Genomic DNA, 23,475 nt, shown 5'->3' on the forward strand with positions numbered 1-23,475 from the left:
TTTTTCTGTATTTATTTTCTATCATTAAACATTTGTAATTTAAGGCTTTCCATTTTAAAACAGAGTTAGGAAGTTTACTTAATTCTGCAAAATGGAGCCATGCACATTTTACTGATTTGTGTTTAAAAACGAAGAGTAATTTTTCACAAGTTTACAAGTTTTACTATTTGAGCGGGACTAATTGTAACACTAGATGGCATTAAAATCTTATTTTCGAGAAAAATGGAGTTACGCAGTCTACGATATGTATTTATAAAAATACTAGCTGAACCAATCTGGCTCAATCTGTCTAAGCAGAAAAAACAATGGCGCGTGTTGCTTTTACGTCCAACAGATGGCGCGGTTTTTTTTTTTTTTTTTTTTAAATTACAAATATTATAATTTTTTTATATACGAGTATATAGTTAGATTACAGAGTGGAAAGGTATTTAAAAAAAAAACATTGTTGTTTTAAATTGTTTGTTTGTTTATTCACCCAATACATACAACCATACATTTATCCTTCAAAAATGGTAAAAAAACAATCAATAAATATAGGAACCATTTTTTGCAATTACATATTTCGATGATATCAAAATGAAAGGTTAAGTAGAACAAAACTTTTAATTGCTTGAAGCAGGATTAGTTAAAGATAATCTTTAGAAATATAAAATAATATATCTTTCCTAAATTTAATCAGTATGTTCCGATGCAGATTCCGTGAAAAATCACGGGATATTATGATTCCAATTTTGAAAAAGACAATAAGTCTAATAATTTTCTGTTAAAGTTATATTACAGGTCCACAGTACATGGTACTATGTTGCTCGTTTCAATTATTCTTCACACAATCAGTTAAAATTTTGAAAATGAAACTTAAATTTGAGTTCATTGAATGTGAATATTTTGAAGCAAGAATCACATCACTGACAACCGAAATTAGTATGTTTGATTGCTGTGTAAGTCTACAAAATGAATAGATTATAGATTGAAATTCATAATTACAATCTGTTCGGTAATTTAAGTAAATCATTTTGCAAAGTGTATCAATTTGAGATGATATTATAATTTTTTTTTAGCACGGTCATAAATATTATCAAACTTTATTAGGAATGAAATTTGTCAAAATTTGGCTAATTACATATACATATAGAGAAATATCAAGATAGTACACATTAGAGATGCTAAAAATATGTAGTGATTTGGACGAATACCGAATATTCGGCAGTGCTCTTCGCCAAAGCGTCGAATAGTTGCTGCTGCCAATATGTAAAATGAATAGATGGAGAAAAGTGCAACGGCAAAAGAGATTTTTATTTGAAAAGTGCTCGTCTCAACCGTAAGGCAAATCCTTACAATTGGTGGTCTGCGAACGCAAAACAATATCCACACCTAATGAAGTTCGTTAAAATTTATCTTTCGTCACCTTGCGCCACTATAGTGAGAGTCTATTTCAGAATCTGGTATAATGGTCTACGAAGAAAAACTCGTCTGTTATCATCAAACGTAGAAAACTGGGTTTTATTCACCACAATTTGCCTCTGATTGATTTGAAATATTGTATAACGTTAACTCTATTATTAAATAGACGTTTTGTTTACATATAAAAGGAGCATTATAATGCATTTTTATTTTCATTATTAGGTATTCGGCATTCGGCCGAATAGTGGCCTAATATTCGTTGCATCTCTCTAGTACACATTATTATAAGTGGGTTGAACTAAATTCAGATTTCAAGAAGGCATCTCTCATTAAACAATTAAAACTCGATAAAATTAGTTGAATTTTTGATTTCAATATCGTCTGACATCGAGTATTTACAGTTTTAAGGCGTCATTTCGATTGTAAACATGTTACAAAATTCTTTTTCAAAATTCTTTACACCATTTATAGGTCTCTCAACAAGAGTTGAAGTATAGCAGTACTTCACTCAACTCCGGTTGCAATACCTATATCTAACACAACCTTTTTTGGGTATAAATTCAATACATAGGCCAAAAAATATGTCCCTATTTGGACGTATCGCCAACAGATGGCTCTGCTAGACGAAAATTAAAAAAAAAATTCGTCCATAGAAAATCTATTACGCATTTTTTTTCATTGCGATATGTCCGACGAATCCACAGTTTTATAATATTAAAACGGTTTCTATGTGATAATGCACAGCAAAAATATCAATGTCGCAAACGTTTGTATAAAAATAATGTTCAATATAATATACTAGACTTTATAAATGAAAATAAAACATATTATCATTATACCTGTTAACAGCTTTGCCATTTTATCGACTAGTTTTGGACAGCTTGCTTTTACTTCTCCCAATCACTGAAAAGTAGTTTATTTTACATTTTAAACCTAACCTAAAAATATGGAGTATGTATATTTTTTTTGGAAGAATAGTTACATTTTGACTTTGTTAACTGCTCTGAATTCAATTAGTATATTTTGTATGGAACTAATAATGTAAATTTAAATTTTTTCGAACGGACAATCAAGAATTGCATGTAGTTATTTAAGAAGTGCTATTTCTACTGAGTACACAAATATATTATGAACAATTCAATTTTAATTTTTAAAGGTCTGGAATCCATGATAAAGTCACTATTTTCTACATTGTATGATATCTGGTTTTAGAAGAGCATTATAATAAATTAACAATGAAAATGGATGGTAAAAAATTATATTTCTATGCTAGTTTTTAAACATTTCATATTTTAACCAAAAAATAATTAATATTTATATTTGCGGTGATGACTTGATTGACAGAAGAGTCTGACAAACAGTATTGACAAACAATCTGCCAATTAAATGTATTCTTGTTGGTCCGTTATATACTTGATATTTATACAAATCATTTTATTAAAATTACAACTTATGTATGAAAAGAGTATTGGGGGTGATGGTGTTTATCCATACAAAAGTGTTTGAATGTTGCATGAAAAATAATTCAACAAAAATTATAGCATTGATCCATCAATATTTTAAATTCTTATAACTTATATTGATACATTTAATGAATAGGGCAATATGTATTATGCTCCAATAAAAATTGACAAACATGTAAATACAATACAATGAACTCACAGGCATTGAAAATATTCTCAATCAAATAAATATTGTGTCAGTCAAGTCACCAAACACAAAAATGATAATCGGATAAAACAGATTAGAGACTAAACAGAACAAGACAATAAGATGCTCTATTTTGTCACTGTTCTGTGCTGCCACCGAGTCCACAAAAATATATTATGTATCCAGGACTAATCCTATCGCTCCGTTGTAACTCTTTTTGTCTTATAAACGACACCCATCGATGGCACGTCTAACAGAAATCCACAGATTCAACGAACAATTGAATCGTCGAGCTGCAAAACATGCTCTGGAATACTTTGTCGATTTCGAGACAGTTGTGAAAAACTGTGTTGAACGACTTGAATACAAAAATAATGTACATTTAATGCTGAATATATTGATATTAATAAAAAAAACTTATATTATGTTTATGTTCAGTTCTAAAAGGTTTTTTGCAATTGTCTCGAAATCAGCAGAAAATTCTATAGCAGGTTTCGCAACTTTACGACTGTCAGCAATAGGAAACATTAAAATAAATACATTTACAAGAGGCCACAGGTCTGCTTGGCTACCGTCGTCCGTGTCTGCTGGCGCGATCATGACTTAACCTCTCCTCCGGCCGGGATGAACTCGATGGAGGCGGAGTTGATACAGAATCGCTTCTTCGTCGGGGCGGGTCCATCGTCGAACACGTGCCCCAGGTGAGCAGAGCACGCGGAGCACCGGACTTCCGTGCGCACCGAGCCTGGGCGCGTTATAATCAGTAAGATGTTGCCACCAACTAGCGCCCACAATCGGCCCATCGTTTGCCGAAAGACAAGGAGGGGAAGTGGACGGGGTTCGGGATGGTTTGGTTTTGCATAGTTTGGATATTTAGTCGGGTTAACACAAATAATAATAATAAGTGTAAAATAATATGTTAGAACGTAAATTAACGAGAAAGTCGTGAGAAGAGTAGGTGTAAAATAAGTTGTTAAGAATAAAAATAGGTGTAAAATAAGTTGTTAAGAATAAAAATAGGTGTAAAAGGGGGTTTTTGGAAGTAAATAAATGTGATATACAGGAATAAAAACGTATTTTGGATGAAAATAGGTGTAAATAAGTTGTTGAGAATAAAAATAGGTGTAAAAAGGGGTTTTTGGAAGTAAATAAATGTGATATAAAGGAATAAAAACGAATTTTTGGATGAGAATAGATGTAAATAAGTTGTTAAGAATAAAAAGGGATTTTTTAAAGTAAATAAATGTGATATACAGGAATAAAAACGAATTTTGGGTGAGAATAGGTGTAAATAAGTTGTTGAGAATAAAAATAGGTGTAAAAAGGGGTTTTTGGAAGTAAATAAATGTGATATAAAGGAATAAAAACGAATTTTGGATGGGAATAGGTGTAAATAAGTTTGTAATAAAAATAAGTGAAAAAGGTATTTGGAAGAATGTAAATAAAGAGTAACGGAATAAAAATGTTTTTTATGAGTAAGAGAAGATGTAGAAAGGGTTTATAAAAGTAAGAGATAAGGACGTGTTCAGAGCGAGAGTACGGTGTACAAAGGATGTTAGGTTAGGTTAGGTTAATTCAGAAAGGACAAGATATGGAGTTAAACAATATTATGGAAAAAAAGTATTCAACAATGGAGTTTTATCAATCCAGATTACATAATTATTGTCGGCATTGTAATATTATTTCACAGGGTTATTAATTTTTTGCAGATAATTCAAACAGTTATAAAATGTTTTGCAAATAATTTGAGATATAATTAAAGTTGTGTATTAATGTAAATGATTACATTTGACAGATTTGAAGTGAATTTATTAATGCGAAATGCAAAAGCATTAGTGCGTGCACGTGTTCATGCATGAATGCGTTAATAAGTGTTAACAGAGGGAAATTAGATAACCCAGATGCAGTAAAAGTTAGTTAAGCCATGTAATTAGGTGGTGATAAGTGATACATAATGTAAACATAAAGAAAAAAAGCAAACAAGGTAAAGAATAATTATAAATAAAGCAAATTGAAGGGAGAGAAGGATAACAGACAGGGAAGGCAGTGGTAAGGGAGGAAGAAAAATAGTAAACATTAGACAAAAGCTTTTTAAACCCTCACCAATGAGTTCAATCAAGTTACCAAGAGACACACACGATATACAGAATGATTGTTGTTGATGTATTTAACATTTGTGATTTTCGCAGCCAAAAGTATTACCATGATTCATTTTTGGGTTATTATGCCCTGTCGCGTTTCCTCCATCATTAGCTAACGCACAGACGAGTATGACTATAGATAATTTTGGCCATAAGTGAAAACCACACAATAGTCCGAACTTCTCCCAACCGTCTGCGGCCAGTGAGACTATGGTTTCTCCAATAATTGGGGTATGTTATGAGGCTGAATTTAGTAGGGAGGGGAAGGAGATGGGGGAGAGATAGGTGGGGGAGTACCTGGTTATTCAGATCTGGTCACCAAATACGGCCATTTCAAGCAATGTTTCAATTCTGAATGGTGTACTTAGACACTAGGACAATACCGATAATATCTTTCACTCTGGAACGTGCCTCAGGTATACTATATATTAATTTAAATTAATAAATTGCGAAATAACACAAAGTTGTCATATGAAATTTACTTGCGACCTTCTGATTGCTAGTCGAGATCCTTACCCCTCGACCATGAAGGCCGTCACTTCGTTAAAAACCCAAAAAAATGGCATATTCTGGTCATTAAATCACATGGCCGCCATTTTAACAATTCAACCCCATCCCTGACATATTACCTTACCGGAAAACAGTCTTATCGCAGTCGTTGTGTGAATCTTTTTTGTTTGTGTCTCATGCCCCTAAAATATGTTTTATTGCGAAAAAAACTCATTCCATAGTTTTGGCCAACTGTCGAAGTAAAATAGTCCACAGTGTAACGTTCGGACAGTGTCCGATGCGTTGGCTCAACGTGTACAGGACCACATGGCGTATATTTGCTGTTGGCCGGCCAACCTGATTATTGTCATTTTTTGTGCACACATCAAAGGATCTTGGCGCCAACAGCGTTCACACGTTGCTGGGTTGACACTAAAGTTGGCTCAATGTGTACTAGGGGCTTTACAGTGTCCATCGTCAGGGTATTTACGTAGATTGTGGAGAAGTGTGTGTTTATGTTTGTAGAAGTGATAACGTGTTGAATGCGTTAATCCTCTTAGTGCCTGTTTGTATTTCAGTAGAATTATTAGTTATATTAATGTGGTTTTCAGCATTTAGTTTTAGCGTAGCCGTCAAATACCGGATACCAAAAACTATTAAAATTAGCCCTATTGTCCCTAGTAATATTAATTTAATTTTTGTCGATTTTAATTGCCCACGTAATTAAGATTATTAATGCGTGTAATACGCACTTTTCCCCCGATGTGGACACTGTAACTCTGTCCGAAACGTTGGCTAAAGAAGACAGAAGAGCAAGAAGGCTTAATAACCCAAAAATGAATCACGACAATATCAAATTCTTCACATAGTTGTCTATTCTCACTTAGTATTTTGAAGGGAATAGAGGAATAGTTGGCGCCAATCAAACTGAGCGATTTCTAAGATAAATTAAGCTCAATTGCACAATTTCAGTGCCACCAATGTGATTGAGCACATTTTAAATTGACATTCAGGTTTGAATTTTTCGCAGAAATTCAAATGGGCAATCAGTGCCATTTTGTTTTTTTGACATTTGAAAGGTCCACGTTAAATGCAGGTTCTAGGACCGTATTAAAGGCTTTACACACGTCCCTACGTTCGGAGGCGATTTAGATATCGGTCCCGATTTGTCTACTGTCGTGGTGATAAAGTAAGCGATCTAAGATGCTCCTCACCACTGCCCCGATATTGTCTCTGATTGCCGGGAGGTATGTAACGCCTTTTAGAGAGTTGAAAGATTTTTTATAAAATGCAAAATAAGTAATTTTTATATCCGTCACCTTTGATTATTATTTAGAGAAAATTGTCTACAATTAAACAAATTTTAATTTGACAGTGAAAATATTGAGAGAGAAATCATGAGATTCATAATTAAATATTTACAACTTGGACTGAAGACATATGATTACAAATAAATGGCAGTAAAATAATCACTTTTAATCATATTTAAACAAACAATAATTTATTAAATACAGTAATTCCTTTTGTTGCGTTGTTCATATAAGCATTACTTAAGGACTACGGCATTCCCAATTTAGGAAGTGTTGTATGACTGTAGGAAGTCAAGAAGGGAAGGATATGGGTACGATGAAGGTTGGTTGTTTGCACCTTGACAATCTAACATCGGGATATTACTGTACTTAATGAAAATAATACATGGCATAAATTGTTCTGATTACAGTAACAAATAATAATGAATAAAAAATAGTGGGAATGGATTTAGCATGCGTAAAAATATAAAAAATGACAATGCAGTAAACAAAAAAAATATAACTGCATGTAATAATTGATATTCCAAAAGCGTTAAGGCGATGCACTACGTCGTGTAATATTTTAAATTGATCCGCTATCAATAACACACCTTACGTAGATGACGATAAGGCTTAAATTCCCGCTTAACACCATCCGCCTGTTTTGATTTATGCAAGAAAAAAACATGGCCAAAAAGTGCCTTTTATTTTATTTTGTGGATGTTCAGGCATAAATATTTAATTTTTTTTTGATCATTTTATAAATAACTTAATTTGTCACATTATACAATAAAATCATAACCGAAAATGGGTTCGTAAGTAGGAGATTTTGAACTTTAAAGCAGTTTTCATAGGACTTATACATTATTTTTTTCTGGGCTTATAAAAAGACTTATCTAAAAAATACTCGATTATTTCAAAGGTCAAGATGTATTCTACTCGCAGAATTTAATTAAAGCATCTGAAACATTTCTAGGCGACCAAATATTCAAACCAAAAACACATGATTTTGCATTACTACGTATGGCATCGCCTTAAAAGAAAAAATTAAGGACGGGATTTTTCACAGCATTTGAACAATTCATCAGGTTTTTTTTTTATTTCAGTTCTACGAAGCAACTAGCCCACAGTGAAATAATAACAGAACTTGAATAGGACTTTCACAGAACTTGAAAATTAACATTGTAATTTGATGAATTGTTAAAATACTGTGAAACACACCGTCCAAAGTATGTTTCTTAAAAAAAATTGCTTCATCCACATTCGTACATATTTTAGATTAGTCACGTCGGGATTTACATTAGTCAGTTCCGACTTCTTTTCCATCAACTTTCACAACATAGTAATTCGCTACTTTATTACATACCGCGTTAGAGTCCTAACAGCCGTGAGTCAATGGGTCCTAATTTTGAGGTTGAAGAGGGAGAAGAGGAAGGATCTGGCTATTCAGATTTGGTCAGTAAACATAGCTAAAGTTATTATAGTGATTTATTTTTAGGGTATTATATTACATGCTGCGCTACATCATTCTTTAGCCAACGTTTCGGACAGTATTACAGTGTCAATCGTCAGTGGGAATGTGTAGATTGTGGTCAATGTGTAATCTGTGTGATTATACACCTGCCACGATGATGGACACCGTAATGCTGTCCAAAACGTTGGCTAAAGAAGGACGTAACGCAACACGGCATAATACCCCAAAAATAAAACACTATGATATTTTTGGCCGTGAAAGTCTCAAATCATATCGTAACTAAAATTATTTCAAATCACGTTTCGATTCTGAATTGCTTTCTCTACTAACTAACTAACCATCATGCTGTTTCTACGCAGGGGTGGGCAGAGAATAGATCATTACACAACTCTGTTTTTGCACACCCTCCTTGCTTCATTCATATTCATATGGCCGGTCGGTGGCCGAGTTGACATCGCGCTTGGGTCCCAACCAGGGGTAGTGTGTTCAATTCCTCGGCTGGCTAAGTCCTCCATCACAACACAAACAACATTTTCAGCTTACTATGGTGGTAGTAGGAGATTTTCAAATATTGTCAGGTTATTCGTAACCCGGGAATGTTTGTCTTTCTTAAAAAAAAAAAAAAATATCTACTCTAATATTATGACTTTTGACATTGTCTGACACAAGAATTTGAATCACTTGATCGTGCCACATCTCACTCGGGTTTCCCTGACTTTTTCTATCATTCACCGTGCTTTTATCAATTAGTTACATGAAAAATGATCTTAACTCTTGCCAGGCCAAGATGTCAAACAAAACGTCTGTAACCAAGTGGGTGTTCCGACGACCCCATGCATTTTTCTGTCTTATGGGCTTTTAACCTTTTAACCGCGTTAATTTGCTCCGTTTTATCTATACCCGTACGCGGTACATATTTTCAAATACCTATGCACGCAATTAAATGTCAAATTAAAGCATTCTGGCATGATTTATTGGACTATATAGACAAAACAGATTATTCTCCACAATATGAAAACAAATCCTCGTGTGTCAACACTCTTAGATGTTTATAAAAACAAAAACATAAAATTTCATACAAAGACGTACCGTATCTTTTGAATGTGGTCCCGCCATTCACTCGGCGTGTGTGTACTTAGGTGATAGACACAAGTGGGACACCATGAGCACTTATCATTTTTAGTTATGAAAACTTTTTCTAAAACTGAACACTTAAATTTTATGTCACATAATATAATAACAAAATTGGACTAACGCCATCCGTTGACAAAATTGTAAACTATAGCACTCGAAGGCGCAAAGAGGCTCACTTGATTATCGATTTTTTTTTAATGAAATACAATTTTATTTTCGAGAAATTCTTGTAGATGTCAGCATCGTGATAGTTCTATGAATGTTCAAGCGAGCGGGAAATAAATTTATGTCGAAAGACCGCTGGAATATCGGCATTCAAAGTTTCCGTATCAACTGTTGATACAGCCGCGTATGAGTATGGACTTTTTGCCGTAACAACAGTTGATACGGCCGCGTGCAAAGAGTTAAACTTTAGAAATCCCAATTATTCAGTCAATTATTAATAGTAACTTATGTATTTGAGCAGGAATACGTAAGATACTAAAATGATATGTCAAGTGTTTAAGCTAATATAAGGATGATAGTAATTTTGGGTACTACCTACTACCCCACTTGGCTGTGGGGTAGTTAAAACATAGTGTAGTTTATATTTATGCTTTAAGACTGAAGATATAATAAGATCAACAGATATTTTGATAAAACGAATTAATTTAATTAGTATCACTTGACACCAATGATACTCAATAAACGACAGACTTAATTACTTAGTAGAGTTACAACAAACACTGTTATCAAGAACAAAGTGACATGCAAAAACCGAGGCTAAAATTAATCATCTTGTCTAGAGCGTGACATATAATTGATTGATATATAATTATGTGTTAATAAAGTCATTTATCATAAACATGTGACTTAACTATGCAAAGTACCATATAATATAATATTATCTGTTACTTTATATGGGAAAGACTTTTTCTGCTGTGTCACAAATAAAATGTGGTTTACTCATATACATTTATATTGATTTTTTCCTAACATGAAATCCGGGTATCACTTCGACGAGCTGTAGACAAACCACGTGACCATATTTTTGGCACCAAGAGGGTTCAAGAATGCTTTTTAATAATCTATGACATCAGTCGTACGTCGAACGAGAACTAGGGCGCATATTAAAATAACCAAAATCTGCGCAGAATGTAAAGTTTGCTAAATTAAGGCAACAATTTGCAGCGCAGTCCATTGTGGTACTTTTCTGCGCAGGATCAGAATGTTCATAAAAATTTAATTAGTTATATAACTGAATTTACGCAGAGACGCTAAAAATTAGTGTGGTTAGTAAATTTGACACTTTTGTCTTAGTGTCTAACTAAATAGTGTAACAAAATATTACACTTTTGTTCTCACGATTTGGGATATGTAGTTAATTTTTTTACGCAGCCAGCAATTTGTGCACCAGGTAATTCGTAAGCAGATTTTATTTTTGCGCACTTAATGGTTATATTACAATTCGAGGTGCCTGTATACTGTAAGATTCAACTATTGACAAATACACGTGGGACACAACCACGCCATTTTCTCTGCTCCGCGCAAGTTGGTTTGTTCCCCGTGCCCTTACAGGCAGCTCTGTCTCTTCCTTACTCTATTTACTATATTCACATAAACTAAGCCTAACCTAACCTAATTTTTTTTAAAAGAAAGACTGACTAAAACTGTTGCTTGTGTTGTGATGGAGAACTTAGCCAGCCGAGGAATTGAACACACTACGCCTGGGTGGGACCCAAACACGATGTCAACTCAGCCACCGACTGATCTAATCATCATCCCATACATCCATCCACAGGTTAGGCAGAGATAATGGATCACCACACAACTCATCGGCACACAATCTTTACTTCATTCACATTCATACACCTTTGGAATATGTTTTTTTTAACGGTAAAACGTACATTTTATTTTACATGACAAACCGACAAGCAAATAAAAATTTTGCAAATCATGGAAATCCAATAAAAATTTTACACCAAAGTCAAGTCACCATGACAGATGGAATGAAATAATTAAAAACATTGAAAGTTTGTATGTTTTTTTAGGACAAGAAAACAACAGGTATTTTTTATCAAAAGAATTTAAAAGAATAATATGAAAAACAAGTAATGTTTGATTATGCAAAAATTCAGTAAATTGTAAATAATTATTCATTCCACAATCGTTATTGCAGAATGTATTAAATTTTATTTGTAACAAGTAAAAAAAAAAAAAACACACGCACACAGTTAAATTTCCAACCCCCATATTGCAATTTTCTACATAGAATTTGTAACAAGTCTATTGAAAACCTTATAAGAGGGTTTCACTGTGGCAATTTAAAAAAAATCTTTGGTTAAATTAGGTTAGCATATAATCTCTCTTTCTGTGAGATACACTAATGATGAGAAAGAGGTTATCAACGGTATTGTCTCTAGGAAAACCTTATAAAAGGGTTTCACTGTATCAATAAGCTATTTCCAATTATTTGTAGATTAAGATCTATTGGATGCACTACTGCTGAGAAAGAGAGAGATGTTATCAAAGGTACTGTCTATATAAAACCATATCGACGGTCCCAAAGAACAATGTCGGATGTGCAACTTTGTAGTTGAGCTGTTTAAAGTTGAGTTTCTATGTTTTTACTGCTTTTGATCATATATTTCTCCAATTAAATAAATAGGGCTTACTACAAGATATCGAACAACACTATATTTCTTGATCAAAACCATACATTTGCACATCCGACTTAGTTCTTCAAGATTGTCGATATAAAAGGGTTTCACTGTATCAATTATTTTAATTCCAATTGTTTTGGTTAGGTTGAAACCTCTCTTTCTGTTGGATGCATTACTGCTGAGAAAGAGTATGCTGTATCAATAAGTATAGTATAATACAAAATGCTTTAGTTGGGTTAGGTTAGGTTAGGAGGTATACCTGTGCTGGTATCTTTATGCAGCGTGACCTTCTCCTTGGCGAGGACGTCGTTGAAGGCGGGCCAGCCGCAGCCCGAGTCGTACTTGGTCTTGGAGCTGAACAGGTCTTGGCGACAGACTATGCACACGTACATACCTTCATCGTAAACCTTGTTGTAGCAGCCTGGAAATAAAAGCAAACATATTAAATTGACGCTTTGAAACACGAGAATTAAGTCAAAGCAGACTGGAAATAAATTGAAACATACTATATTTCCTCATCGCTCATGATAATTAAGTCAAAGCAGCCTGGAAATAAATTGAAACATAGTATATTTCCACTTTGTAGCACAATAATTAAGTCAAAGCAGCTTGGAAATAAATGGAAACAAAATAATTCCACTTGGAAGCACAAAAATGAAGAAATAGCAGCCTGGTAATAAATAAAAACAGTATTTTAACTTTGAAGCACGAGAATGAAGTCAAAGACACTGTTTGAACTTGTTTACTAGAGAAAACGCAAGAGTTATTAATATGCAATTTGCGTCTCATGGAACGCGCTAAAAACGTTGTAAACCATATCTACGCGGCTGTTGCATATGTGATCCTTCGGCGGCTATCCCCATATGCCGATGTCATATACATATGTGATCCATGAAGTATCACTGAAAATCACACAGCGTAATAAAATGCCACAATTATTTGACCATTATTAAACATTCCTAGATGAAAGTTATGTTTGTCACTTGAAAACAGCAGAAGAAACTGAATCTATGAGGCATATTAAAAAATTACAAAATACAAGGATTCCCAATAAGAGGTGTTATTTTGATATTCAATCGTAAAAGATCAATGGTTTCGTTGCTTGTGTGGCACGTAGCGCCTTCTTGTTGAAAGTAACCGTTGTCCAGATCAATACCATCCAATTCCGGCCATAAAAAATCATTAATCATCTCTTGGTAGCGCAATCCATTCACCGTAACTGTTGCTCCAGCGTCATTTTCGAAAAAGTAAGGTCAAATGACTCCGCCGGACCATAAACCGCACCAAACAGTCACACGTTGCGGATAGAGAGGCTTTTCAACAATAACTCTTGGGTTTTCCGAGCCCCAGATGCGACAATTTTGCTTGTTGACGAAGCCACCGAGGTGGAAATGGGCCTCATCACTCAAGATGATTTGCATTTGATTCACTCAAGTGAATTTTAATAACTATCCATAAAATATCCATAGCTTACTAGATATATTCTGTTCAAAAATGCATGTAAAAGCCCGAGTGGGCGTAACACCAAATAAAATGAAATAATAATTAGTTAAATTAATGTGGTTTTCGGCGTTTAGTTTTGGTGTAGCCAACAAGTACCGGATACTGAACCAAACGTTGGCTAAAAAAGGAGGAAGCGAACACAGCATTATAACCCAAAAATTAAACAAGATAATTACAAAACTGTTTAGGCTGGAAAATCAGTTAAGAAACAGAATTGTTAAGATAATGGTTGAAGGTTAGAACTGATAATGCGTAGTATTAAATAAAGACAACAGAATAATCTAAACTAGAAGATAACAGATATATGGTATTATTATCGTAGTAAAAAGATAATATTTTTTTACGTACTGTAAAAACACAATATTTATAAAAATCTTTTTGCTAACGTAACATAGCTGAGATGATATTGCAATTTTTTTTAATTAATTATAATTTACAAGCATTCTAAGCATGAGGTGATCATTATTTCAAATGATAAAGTAAATGTGCTAATTAAAACAATTAATAATTTATTATTAAATAATAATAATAAAAGTATTTATTCCGGTATGTGGGGAGGTTAGTGCAGTCTCACACATTCCATATAGAGATACAAAAAAATATATGATCAAAAACAAAAAAATAGAACAGAAAAACAAAGTTAAAATTCACTTGAGTGAATCAAATGCAAATCATTTTGAGTGATGAGGCCCATTTCCACCTCGGTGGCTTTGTCAAAAAGCAAAATTGTCGCATCTGGGGCTCGGAAAACACAAGAGTAATTTTTGAAAAGACTCTCTATCCTCAACGTGTTACTGTTTGGTGCGGTTTATGGTCCGGCGGAGTCATTGGACCTTACTTTTTCGAAAATGAGGCTGGAGCAACAGTTACGTTGAATGGATTGCGCTATCGAGAGATGATTAATGATTTTTTATGGCCGGAATTGGATGGTATTGATCTGGACAACGTTTACTTTCAACAAGACGGAGCTACGTGCCACACAAGCAACGAAACCATTGATCTTTTACGATTGAATATCAAAATAACACCTCTTATTGGAAAACCCCGTTTAATATAGAAACGTACAAACTGCTTACTGCGGTTTAAAGCCAATGAACCCAACAAGATTTTAACGTTTATCCCATATTTTTAGGATGTTATAAAATATTTTTAAATGACTCTCAATATTTTTAAATGAATCTATTTTTAATTTTTGACCTAGTTGCGCCATCTCTTGGGGCCCGCTAGTAGCCAATTCCAAATATATACTTTTTTGGTTTGTCTGATAATTGAACCTTTCTCCCCAGGGATCACAGTCAACAGCACTAACAACTGAGCCAAATCCCGATTGGGTAGGACCGATATTTATTTCATATATTAACTGCTGTAACGTCATCCAATTTCAAGGAAATGCGTATATATAAAGTTGATAGAATGCATTGTCATCGACAACGAGTCTATCTGCCGAGTTGCAGCTCGATTGGATGTTGGGAAGTGGGATAATTTCTACCTCCAAGATTTGTATTAATTCTTAATATGTACCCGCAGACAAACCACAAAAGCAGAATTTAAATTTTAAATAAATAAAAATATTTTTTGATCAGCTTAAATTAAATTACACAACTCTTTTCAACACAAAACCAATTTAAGTATTAGAGCAAATGACCATCAGGTCAATATATAACAGTTACCTATCCCCTGAATAGAATGATTGACCTTCATTCGCCTTCAATAGGACAACCTAACCTTTTATGAAATCAGACCAACAGGTCAACTTTGTCATTATTTAATTAAATGCATTCTGTACGATTCTAGATTGAAGATAGTGACATTTTTATTAGAGGTGGCACGATCAAGTGAACCACGGAAGAAGGAAGACCAGGGTTACTGGAACAAATCGTGATTTCGAAAAAAGATTTTTGTATTTATATTGATGAATTGAAAATTTTATAAGAAGAAAATCTGTTTGCGTCCTATCTGAAGCAGCAAAAACTCTCGAACGGCGAGCTCTGCCGTCGTGAAAATTGTACAGTTATTTTGTATGGAATTTCCAAATCTATTAAAACATTTTCAGTTCCCAATATCCTTTCCATCACAAGCTGTAGAGCCTCGAATTATATGAGTATGTATTTTAAAAGGTTAAATATCCAGATTTTAACATAGTAAGGCTCCGTAAAACTCTAACAATGAAATTTTTTCAGATCCACTGCCCAAATTCAAATGTGGCATCATGTCAATAATTTAAACAGTTCAATGCGCATACATACAGAAACACACACACTTACATACTACACACGTCACCTGGTAATTAAGGTTAAACGCAACGCTCATTGTATTCTACGTGTTCACAGATGGCGTGAATTAATTAATTTTGTTTAAATACGCTTTTGCAAGGTATTGCTTTACAGTATTAAGACAAATTATTTGTTTGCGCCCTCATATACGCAATATGAATATGAATAAATAGTTTTGTCTATATAAAAACTCAATTCTATCGAGAAAGGCATACAAATACAATATTGGATTGAATCATCGGTAAAATATTGTATTTGTGTGCCTTTCTCGAAAGAATTAAGTCTTTAAACGAACAAAACTATTGATTCATATTCATATTGCGTATATACGGGCGCAAACAAATGATTTGTCTTAATATTGTAAAGCAATACCTTGCAAAAGCGTATTTAAACAAAATTAATTAATTAACGCCATCTGTGAACACGTAGAATACAACGAGCGTTGCGTTTAACCTTAAGGAATAAACATACCACTTAGCAGACATTACAAGGAAACATATCATAGGTACCCAACATGAAGTATCTTATTCCTGTGTATTGTTTCATCTCTGTAAATCATGTACTGTTTGTTTCTATAATATAAAATAAAATAAAAATAAATAAAACATTAAAAAAGAAGATTTTTTTTAAAGTGTGTCTCACAATAGAGCCCCTATCTGTATATTGTAAATAGGAAACTATGTCGCCACCAGGTTGGGCAGCGTTGTGAGGCAGGTTAAGGTAGGGGCTGTAGAAAGGGATTTTTTAATACAGGTCTTGAAAAGGCCTGGATTATATGAAGGAGGAAAAAACAGATGCCTTAATTACGATTATGATGATGCCTGAATGAAATTACCGAAGAGTGGTTTGTAAGGGAGTTATGTAAATACAAATGATAGAGAGAGCATGCTAGTATATAAAAAAATATTAACTTTAATTGCATAAGCGACTGTTGTGAAAATCTACATAAATAAAAATGTAAATGTTCGTTTGTTCAAAGTCTTAAATTTGCGAAAGATCTTCATCGATTGCTTTGAAATTTTGACACAACGTTGTAATCGAATACGCGTGTGTATTTATATACCTTTCATAAAGATGTCACCAGTGACAGGTAAAAAACATATTTTTTTTCAAAAACAGCGCCATCTGTTGGACGTAAAAGCAACATGCAATATTGTTCTCTATCTGCAAACACAGACTGAGCCACAGCAATGTGTGGCGGGGTACAGCTAGTATAAAATAAAATACGACTTATACGAGCAAAAACCTCTTGAAAAATATCTTAAGTAGCATTTAAAGAAACACTGTGATTTTTTTTCACACCTATAACATGTTAAATAACAGAACCAGATGTGTTTTTAATAATTTTCAGAGCATAATTTGCACCATTTCTTTCTATTAATTTCATATAATTACTTTCAACTCGGCTAACGAATGGACATTTTTTTAAGAGCTTAAAAACTGTGAGTGTTCAAGGGAAGAATGTTATATTATTTTGGTAGAAATTTGGAATGCTAAATTTAATAGCAGTGGCTGGCTAAATCCTCCATTACAACGACACAAGCAACATTTTCCGCTTACTGTGGTGGTAGTAGGAGATTTTCAAATATTGTCAGGTTATTCGTAACCCAGGAATGATTGTCTTTCGTTAAAAAAAAATTAGGTTAGGTTAGGTTTGGTTTATGTGAATATAGTAAACCGTTGTAAACAACAGTTGGGAGGGGAACAAACCAACTTGCGCAGAGCAGGGAGAATGGTGTGGGTGTGTCCCACGTGTATTGTCAATAAAAGAATCTGACATTGTCCAGACACCTCGCATTGTAATATCACCATTTAGTGTGCAAAAATAAAATCTGTTTACGAATTACTAGTCCTTTTTACAATGGCGCACAAATTGCTGGCTGCATAAAAAACTTAACTACATATCCCAAATCGGGTTAGCAAAAGTTTGGGTTTATTTCCAAAACTGAATATTTTGTAACACTATTTAGTTAGACACTTTTACAAATGTAAATGAAAATATTCATAGGAACGCCTTCGACTTAAATTTTCATTTACCAAATGTAAAATAAATATATGCCAAAAATATTCAAAAACATGGAATCCTACGCTACACTGCGTATAAATCATACTAGATCGAATCAAAATTACTTAAAAAACATTCTAAGTTATAAAACCACATTTTTACAAAGAAACTACTTTTTTCCAATTGTTTCTGGCTTTCACCCTTCAAGAGAGTTCTAGGCCATCATTTCAAATCATGGTGAGAGGGAAGGTGAATTTATATATTAATTTTGTTTAAATTGGCAAATTTCAAAATTATATGGAAGATTGGAGTCGAATTCAGACTTTCAGCCATTCTTTGTGTCTTATGGACACAACAAGCCCATGTGTTATCCACGGTTTGATTTTATGAAATTTGGCTGTATTTCCTTTTGGAATAATTTTTTTTGAATCATTTATAAAGTTCGTTAATCTATTTTCAAATATTTTACAGCACTCGTTGACGTTATCACTTCGGAGAATATCTAACCATAATTCAGATGACAATTTATTTTTCAAAGATTCGATATTAACAACAGATATTTCTTTCTTATTATTAGCAGTTTGTCCGCAATGTTTGTTTATCGCCTGAGGTATTATTGAATTGTAATGTAGCAAAGTCATGTAATGGTCGGTAATTGAGGTTTTTATAATTCCTGAGTTTAAATTATTTATATCCTTGATATTTGTGAAAATGTGATCAATGCATGATGGACGTTGCCCATTGACGTTTCTGGTGTAAGAGTTTATACATGACACATAATTCAATTCATATTTAAGTAATTATCTTTATCGTTCGATGTATAATTTTTATTTTTATTTTTTTATTGTTGATACATTTTTTTTACAATATTTCATATTTCAATTTAGTAATGTTGGCCTCACTGGGTTGTTTACCCGTGCTGAGGCCCCCATTTTATAATTTAAGAATTTATACATTTAAAAAAAATAAAAGAAAAACAACATTAAAATAAAGATAAATTTAAAATAATAAATAAAGATTAAAAATTAAAATATAATTATAACACTAAAAGAAAAATATCAAAAGAGAATGTAAATCGGCATTTATAATGATATTATATGTGTTTGTGCGTGTTGTGTGTTTTATATATTTTTTTTTGTGTTGCGTGTATATGTTTTATTCTTTTATGTTATAGTATTTTGGTAATATTGTCTTTTTGTTCTTTAATCCATTTTTTTATTTTGTGTTTGAATTTATTTTTATTTTCCTCAATTTTTGTTTCAAGTGGAAGACTGTTGAATGCTTTAATAGCGTGGTATTTATGGTGTCTTTGTCCAAAGGTAGTGTTTACCGTCGGAGTTTTTATGTTTTCTTTGTACGCTTGTCTGACCGGTCTATTAGTGATATTTTGTGTTTGTTGGGGTTTGTTTTTTTGGTCGAAAATGTAGTTTAGTAGTGTTTTAACATATAATTGGCGTATATCAAGTACGTCACAGCTTTTAAATATTTGGTCTGTGTCGGTTAGTTTATGTTTTTTGAGTATTACCTTTAATATCGTTTTCTGTGCGATTTCTATTTGAGCGATAGCTGCGTTTGTTGCTCCTCCCCAAGCAATTATTCCATATTCTATTATTGATTGGCATAGTGCATAATATATTGTTTTCAATTGTTTTATTTTATATATGTTTCTTATGTTTAGGAAAATGTGTATTGTTCTGAGGAGTCTATTTGTGATTTGTTTGATGTGATGTGTCCATCTAAGATTATGGTCAATTAGGATTCCTAGATACTTTATTTGTTCTGTTTTTTCTAGAGGGGGGCAATCGCAGATGTTGGTGTTTATGCATTCGTGTATTTTTATGGTGTTTGTATTGTTTTTTGGCTGTCCTGTGTTAGTTATGCTGTACGTTGTGAATTTTGTTTTCGATATGTTTAGTGTGAGTGTATTTGAGTCCAACCATTTTTTCACTTCCGTGATTCCTAGATTCGCTATGTTATAAACCTTATTCCAATCCTTAGATTTAAATAATAAAACTGTGTCGTCTGCGTAACTAATTATTTCTCCATCTATTTCCATGCTGCAAAGTTCATTTATGTAAATTATGAAAAGAACTGTGCGAAGAATTGTGCGATATATTTAAATTAATGTCACCTAAAACTATTGTATTCGCGTTTCTGTAGTTTAATAACACATGTCTTAATTCTTCTATAAACAAACAGACAGTAGACGAGTGCGTTCTGTATAGAGAGATAAAATCAATTTTTTTGTTATAACACTTCATTTGTACATGTAGGCAGTTTGTTCCATTCACATTAATTTCTTCCTCGCACAATATGTCACAATTATTTTGTACGAACATAACGATTCCACTGTTTTTGTTCATTCGGTTTGTAGTAGATACATAGGTATATCCCGGTATATAGTACGCCACTTGAATGTGTTTCCGTTAACACAATGCAAGCGGGCTTCCTGAGATCATTATTTACTGTTGTCAAAAATTCATCCATGTTCCGTTCCAAACTTCTTATGTTCATATGTAGAATTAAAGGGCTGAGATTGAGATCGTTTTGGTGGGTACGGTATTCTTGATAGCTGTTATATGTTTTTTCGTCAATATTATTTTTTTCGTCTAGTGCGTCATATAAAAAAACTGTCATTTTTCTTCAAAGTCTATTCTGTCTCTTGCTACTTTGAGCATTTTATTTTTGTAGGGACATATGTTACTGAAAGCTGGGTGGTCTGTTTTATTTTTCTCACCAAATTTCTTATTTTGCAATGTGCAATTTGCACAAACCGGTGTTTTTTGAGAAGGAACGGAACAATGTCCAATCCTCATTCGAATAAGCGAACAAATTTATTTTTTGGAGTAACGAGGGAATTGTTGAAAGCACGGTTTTGACATGATAGTCCTTTGTATATGCTGAAAACATGGCTCATAAGTAGAAATACTATATACTAATCATCACTATCAATCAATAGTTGTTATTTATTAGCATCTAGATTTAGTGTTATTTTAGATTATGTGTGCCAATAATAATAATCTGAATATCTTATAAGAAGTAACAATATTACGTACAGATATTTCAAATTCAAATTCAAAAAAATATTTACTGAACAAAAATACAGAGTACAAAGGGTATAGCTTATAGGTTACATCCTATTTCTTCCAGCTAACCCAACAAATACACATTATATTACATAACCCAACAATTACATGTTAACAAATGTATGTAAATAAAAAATAAAACAAAAAAAAAATAATTTAGATTGTAATTGTACTGTACATCCTGTTGACAAACTGCTTTTGTAGTTTATCGGGATAATACTTTAAGGCAAAGCTTAATGCTAAATCACTATTTTGATTAATCTTTATAACGAATTGGTGTACATTATGAACAATAAAAAATATGCCTTAGATAAATAAAAGGTTTTCCTATCATTTCCCTTGAGTAGAATACAAATAAAAATATAAATGTAAAATACTAAAAAGAATATATTTTTGATAGAAACAAATGTACGAACGCGTAAAGGAAACAACTTAAAAAAAAAAAAAAGTATTATAGCTAAGATTATCTGTGACAGTTTCACTTGATTAACTTTATTGCTTTCTAATAAAATTATTTAAAAAATAAATAAAAACCAGTTTTGCGCTTGAAATCGAACGTTTGTCAAGCGATTTTAATGCCTATTACCTACAATATAAGGTATACCAAGAATATACACATTTTTGGCTTGTCGCTTCCTCTTAAAGAACAATAAATAAAAATAAGGTAATTTGTATATTATTCTTTTTATAACACATCTAGAAGTTCATCATCATCAGTTCCACTTTCAAAATAATAGTGTAGTAAAATGCAGAAGAAAATGATATTGTTTAATTTCTTTACAGACATGTTTAGGTCAGATCTGACAAGAGACAGGTTGATATAACATGAAGTATTTAAAAAAAGCTTTGTTGACGTTTTGATAATGCTGTGGAATCTCTCCTGCCAACGGTATGAATATTGTGACAATGTTTACACAAAAAATAATATACGTTTATGCATAACTTCACATTCAATTTCATTTATTTATTGTTTACTGTGAAAAACAGTGATTCCAGTAACATTTCACAACATTTACAATTAATAACATACATTTGAGTATATTAATCAATTACATACATTAATTACATCAGTTTTGATGCAGCCTCTTATTAAAAAAATGTCATAAATAGTAGGTTGGTCCTACCTCTTGGAAAATAAAAAGCCTGGTGAAGTTATCGGGGACATAAAACTTAGTATATTCTGGAATATCAGTGGCAATACAAAGTGTTTTTAAAATAAAATATGCGTATTAAAAATGTCCCTATTCTCTGTATATTTAACCTTTTTAATCAAAACATGTTATGAATTATAAAAAGTAATTAAAATTTAGGTTCATAGTGACCACAAAAATATTTATTACTATTGGTTACTGATACAGTAACCTTGTGTCTTGTAATATGATAACATGATTTTAATACAAGAAAAATAATACTACGAGAAGATTTTATTAATGATAATTAAATCAATATGTTTAATCAACGTATTTTGATAGATTTATTAACTTTTTAGAATTGTTTGATGATAATAAAAATGAAAACCAACCTGTGAAAGGTCTTTCTGTGCCCGCTTCTTGCGTGACATGATATTGCATTGGAGTCAGCCTCTCCTTCAAACTTTTCTTATCCATTTTGTCGGTTAACACGGCTGAAAAGCAGAAGAACGAATAAATGAATAAGCCAACCACAACGTCTACGTTCCAGAAATACTAATGCATGCACGCCGTATAAGGTAACAAGACCGAATTAAAACGTAAAAAACTTCACGCTATAGGAAGCAAGTTGGCCACCTGACGTGCTGAGACTGAGAATGGAGTTGGAACTGTTTATCCTGGCTGCTAGCTTTATCAAATGGCCGGCGGTTGTTATCCGATTTCTCGCTAAAGAATACATAATACGTACCGCCGGGAAATCACGAATAATACGATGTAATGCACTATTGATTAACTGAGATTGGTCGCGTTATGTCAAATTGATGACACATGATACCCCGGTGATGCCATTTTTGTAGAAAAAAATACCCTAATCAGGTGTTCGTTTAATAAGGTAATCTCTCTCTTAAACCAATTATTATAAAGCTTTAAGCTTCTAATAATTAAAATTAAACTTAAAATAAAGTATTTTATTTAAATACATTTTAGTTTCAAGCTTTTATTGTTGTTTCAATTTGATTCCTTTGAATTTTTTACCGATATTGGTAATAATTTTTAGTTGCACTCTTTGACGAGTGCTCTATTCATGTTTCAATAGATGTCTCTATTCAATGGGATGATACACTCTGCAATCTGAAATGCAAACACGCGAACAACACAAAATAATAATTTAACCAAAATCCCCGTTACTCATTACCAGTAGGGAGCCAATTAAAATAATAATTATTTGCAACACCTATATTTCGGGTTTTTTAATACG

General features: G+C 32.7%; 1 protein-coding gene across 3 annotated transcripts; it reads right to left on the minus strand.

Annotated features, from left to right (window-relative positions):
- Positions 1 to 467: 467 nt before the first annotated feature.
- Positions 468 to 23,063, minus strand: SelR (methionine sulfoxide reductase SelR). Of its 3 annotated transcripts, none has more exons than XM_089647531.1 (4): positions 22,966 to 23,063; positions 22,610 to 22,711; positions 12,480 to 12,641; positions 468 to 3,832 (listed from the first exon to the last, which is right to left on the minus strand). In XM_089647531.1, exons 2-4 carry the CDS (start codon positions 22,692 to 22,694, stop codon positions 3,648 to 3,650), a joined length of 432 nt encoding a protein of 143 aa, XP_089503657.1. In that variant the 5' UTR covers positions 22,695 to 22,711; positions 22,966 to 23,063; the 3' UTR covers positions 468 to 3,647. The 3 variants fall into 3 exon arrangements, with proteins under 3 accessions (XP_089503657.1, XP_089503656.1, XP_089503655.1); XM_089647530.1 differs by having other exon boundaries at positions 468 to 3,796; positions 22,854 to 22,984; XM_089647529.1 differs by having other exon boundaries at positions 22,854 to 22,984.
- Between the last annotated feature and the right edge of the window lie 412 nt (positions 23,064 to 23,475).

The sequence above is a fragment of the Hesperophylax consimilis genome, chromosome 26 (assembly GCF_061612785.1).
Source record: "Hesperophylax consimilis isolate HC1 chromosome 26, BYU_Hcon_1.0, whole genome shotgun sequence".
Lineage (NCBI taxonomy): Eukaryota > Metazoa > Arthropoda > Insecta > Trichoptera > Limnephilidae > Hesperophylax > Hesperophylax consimilis.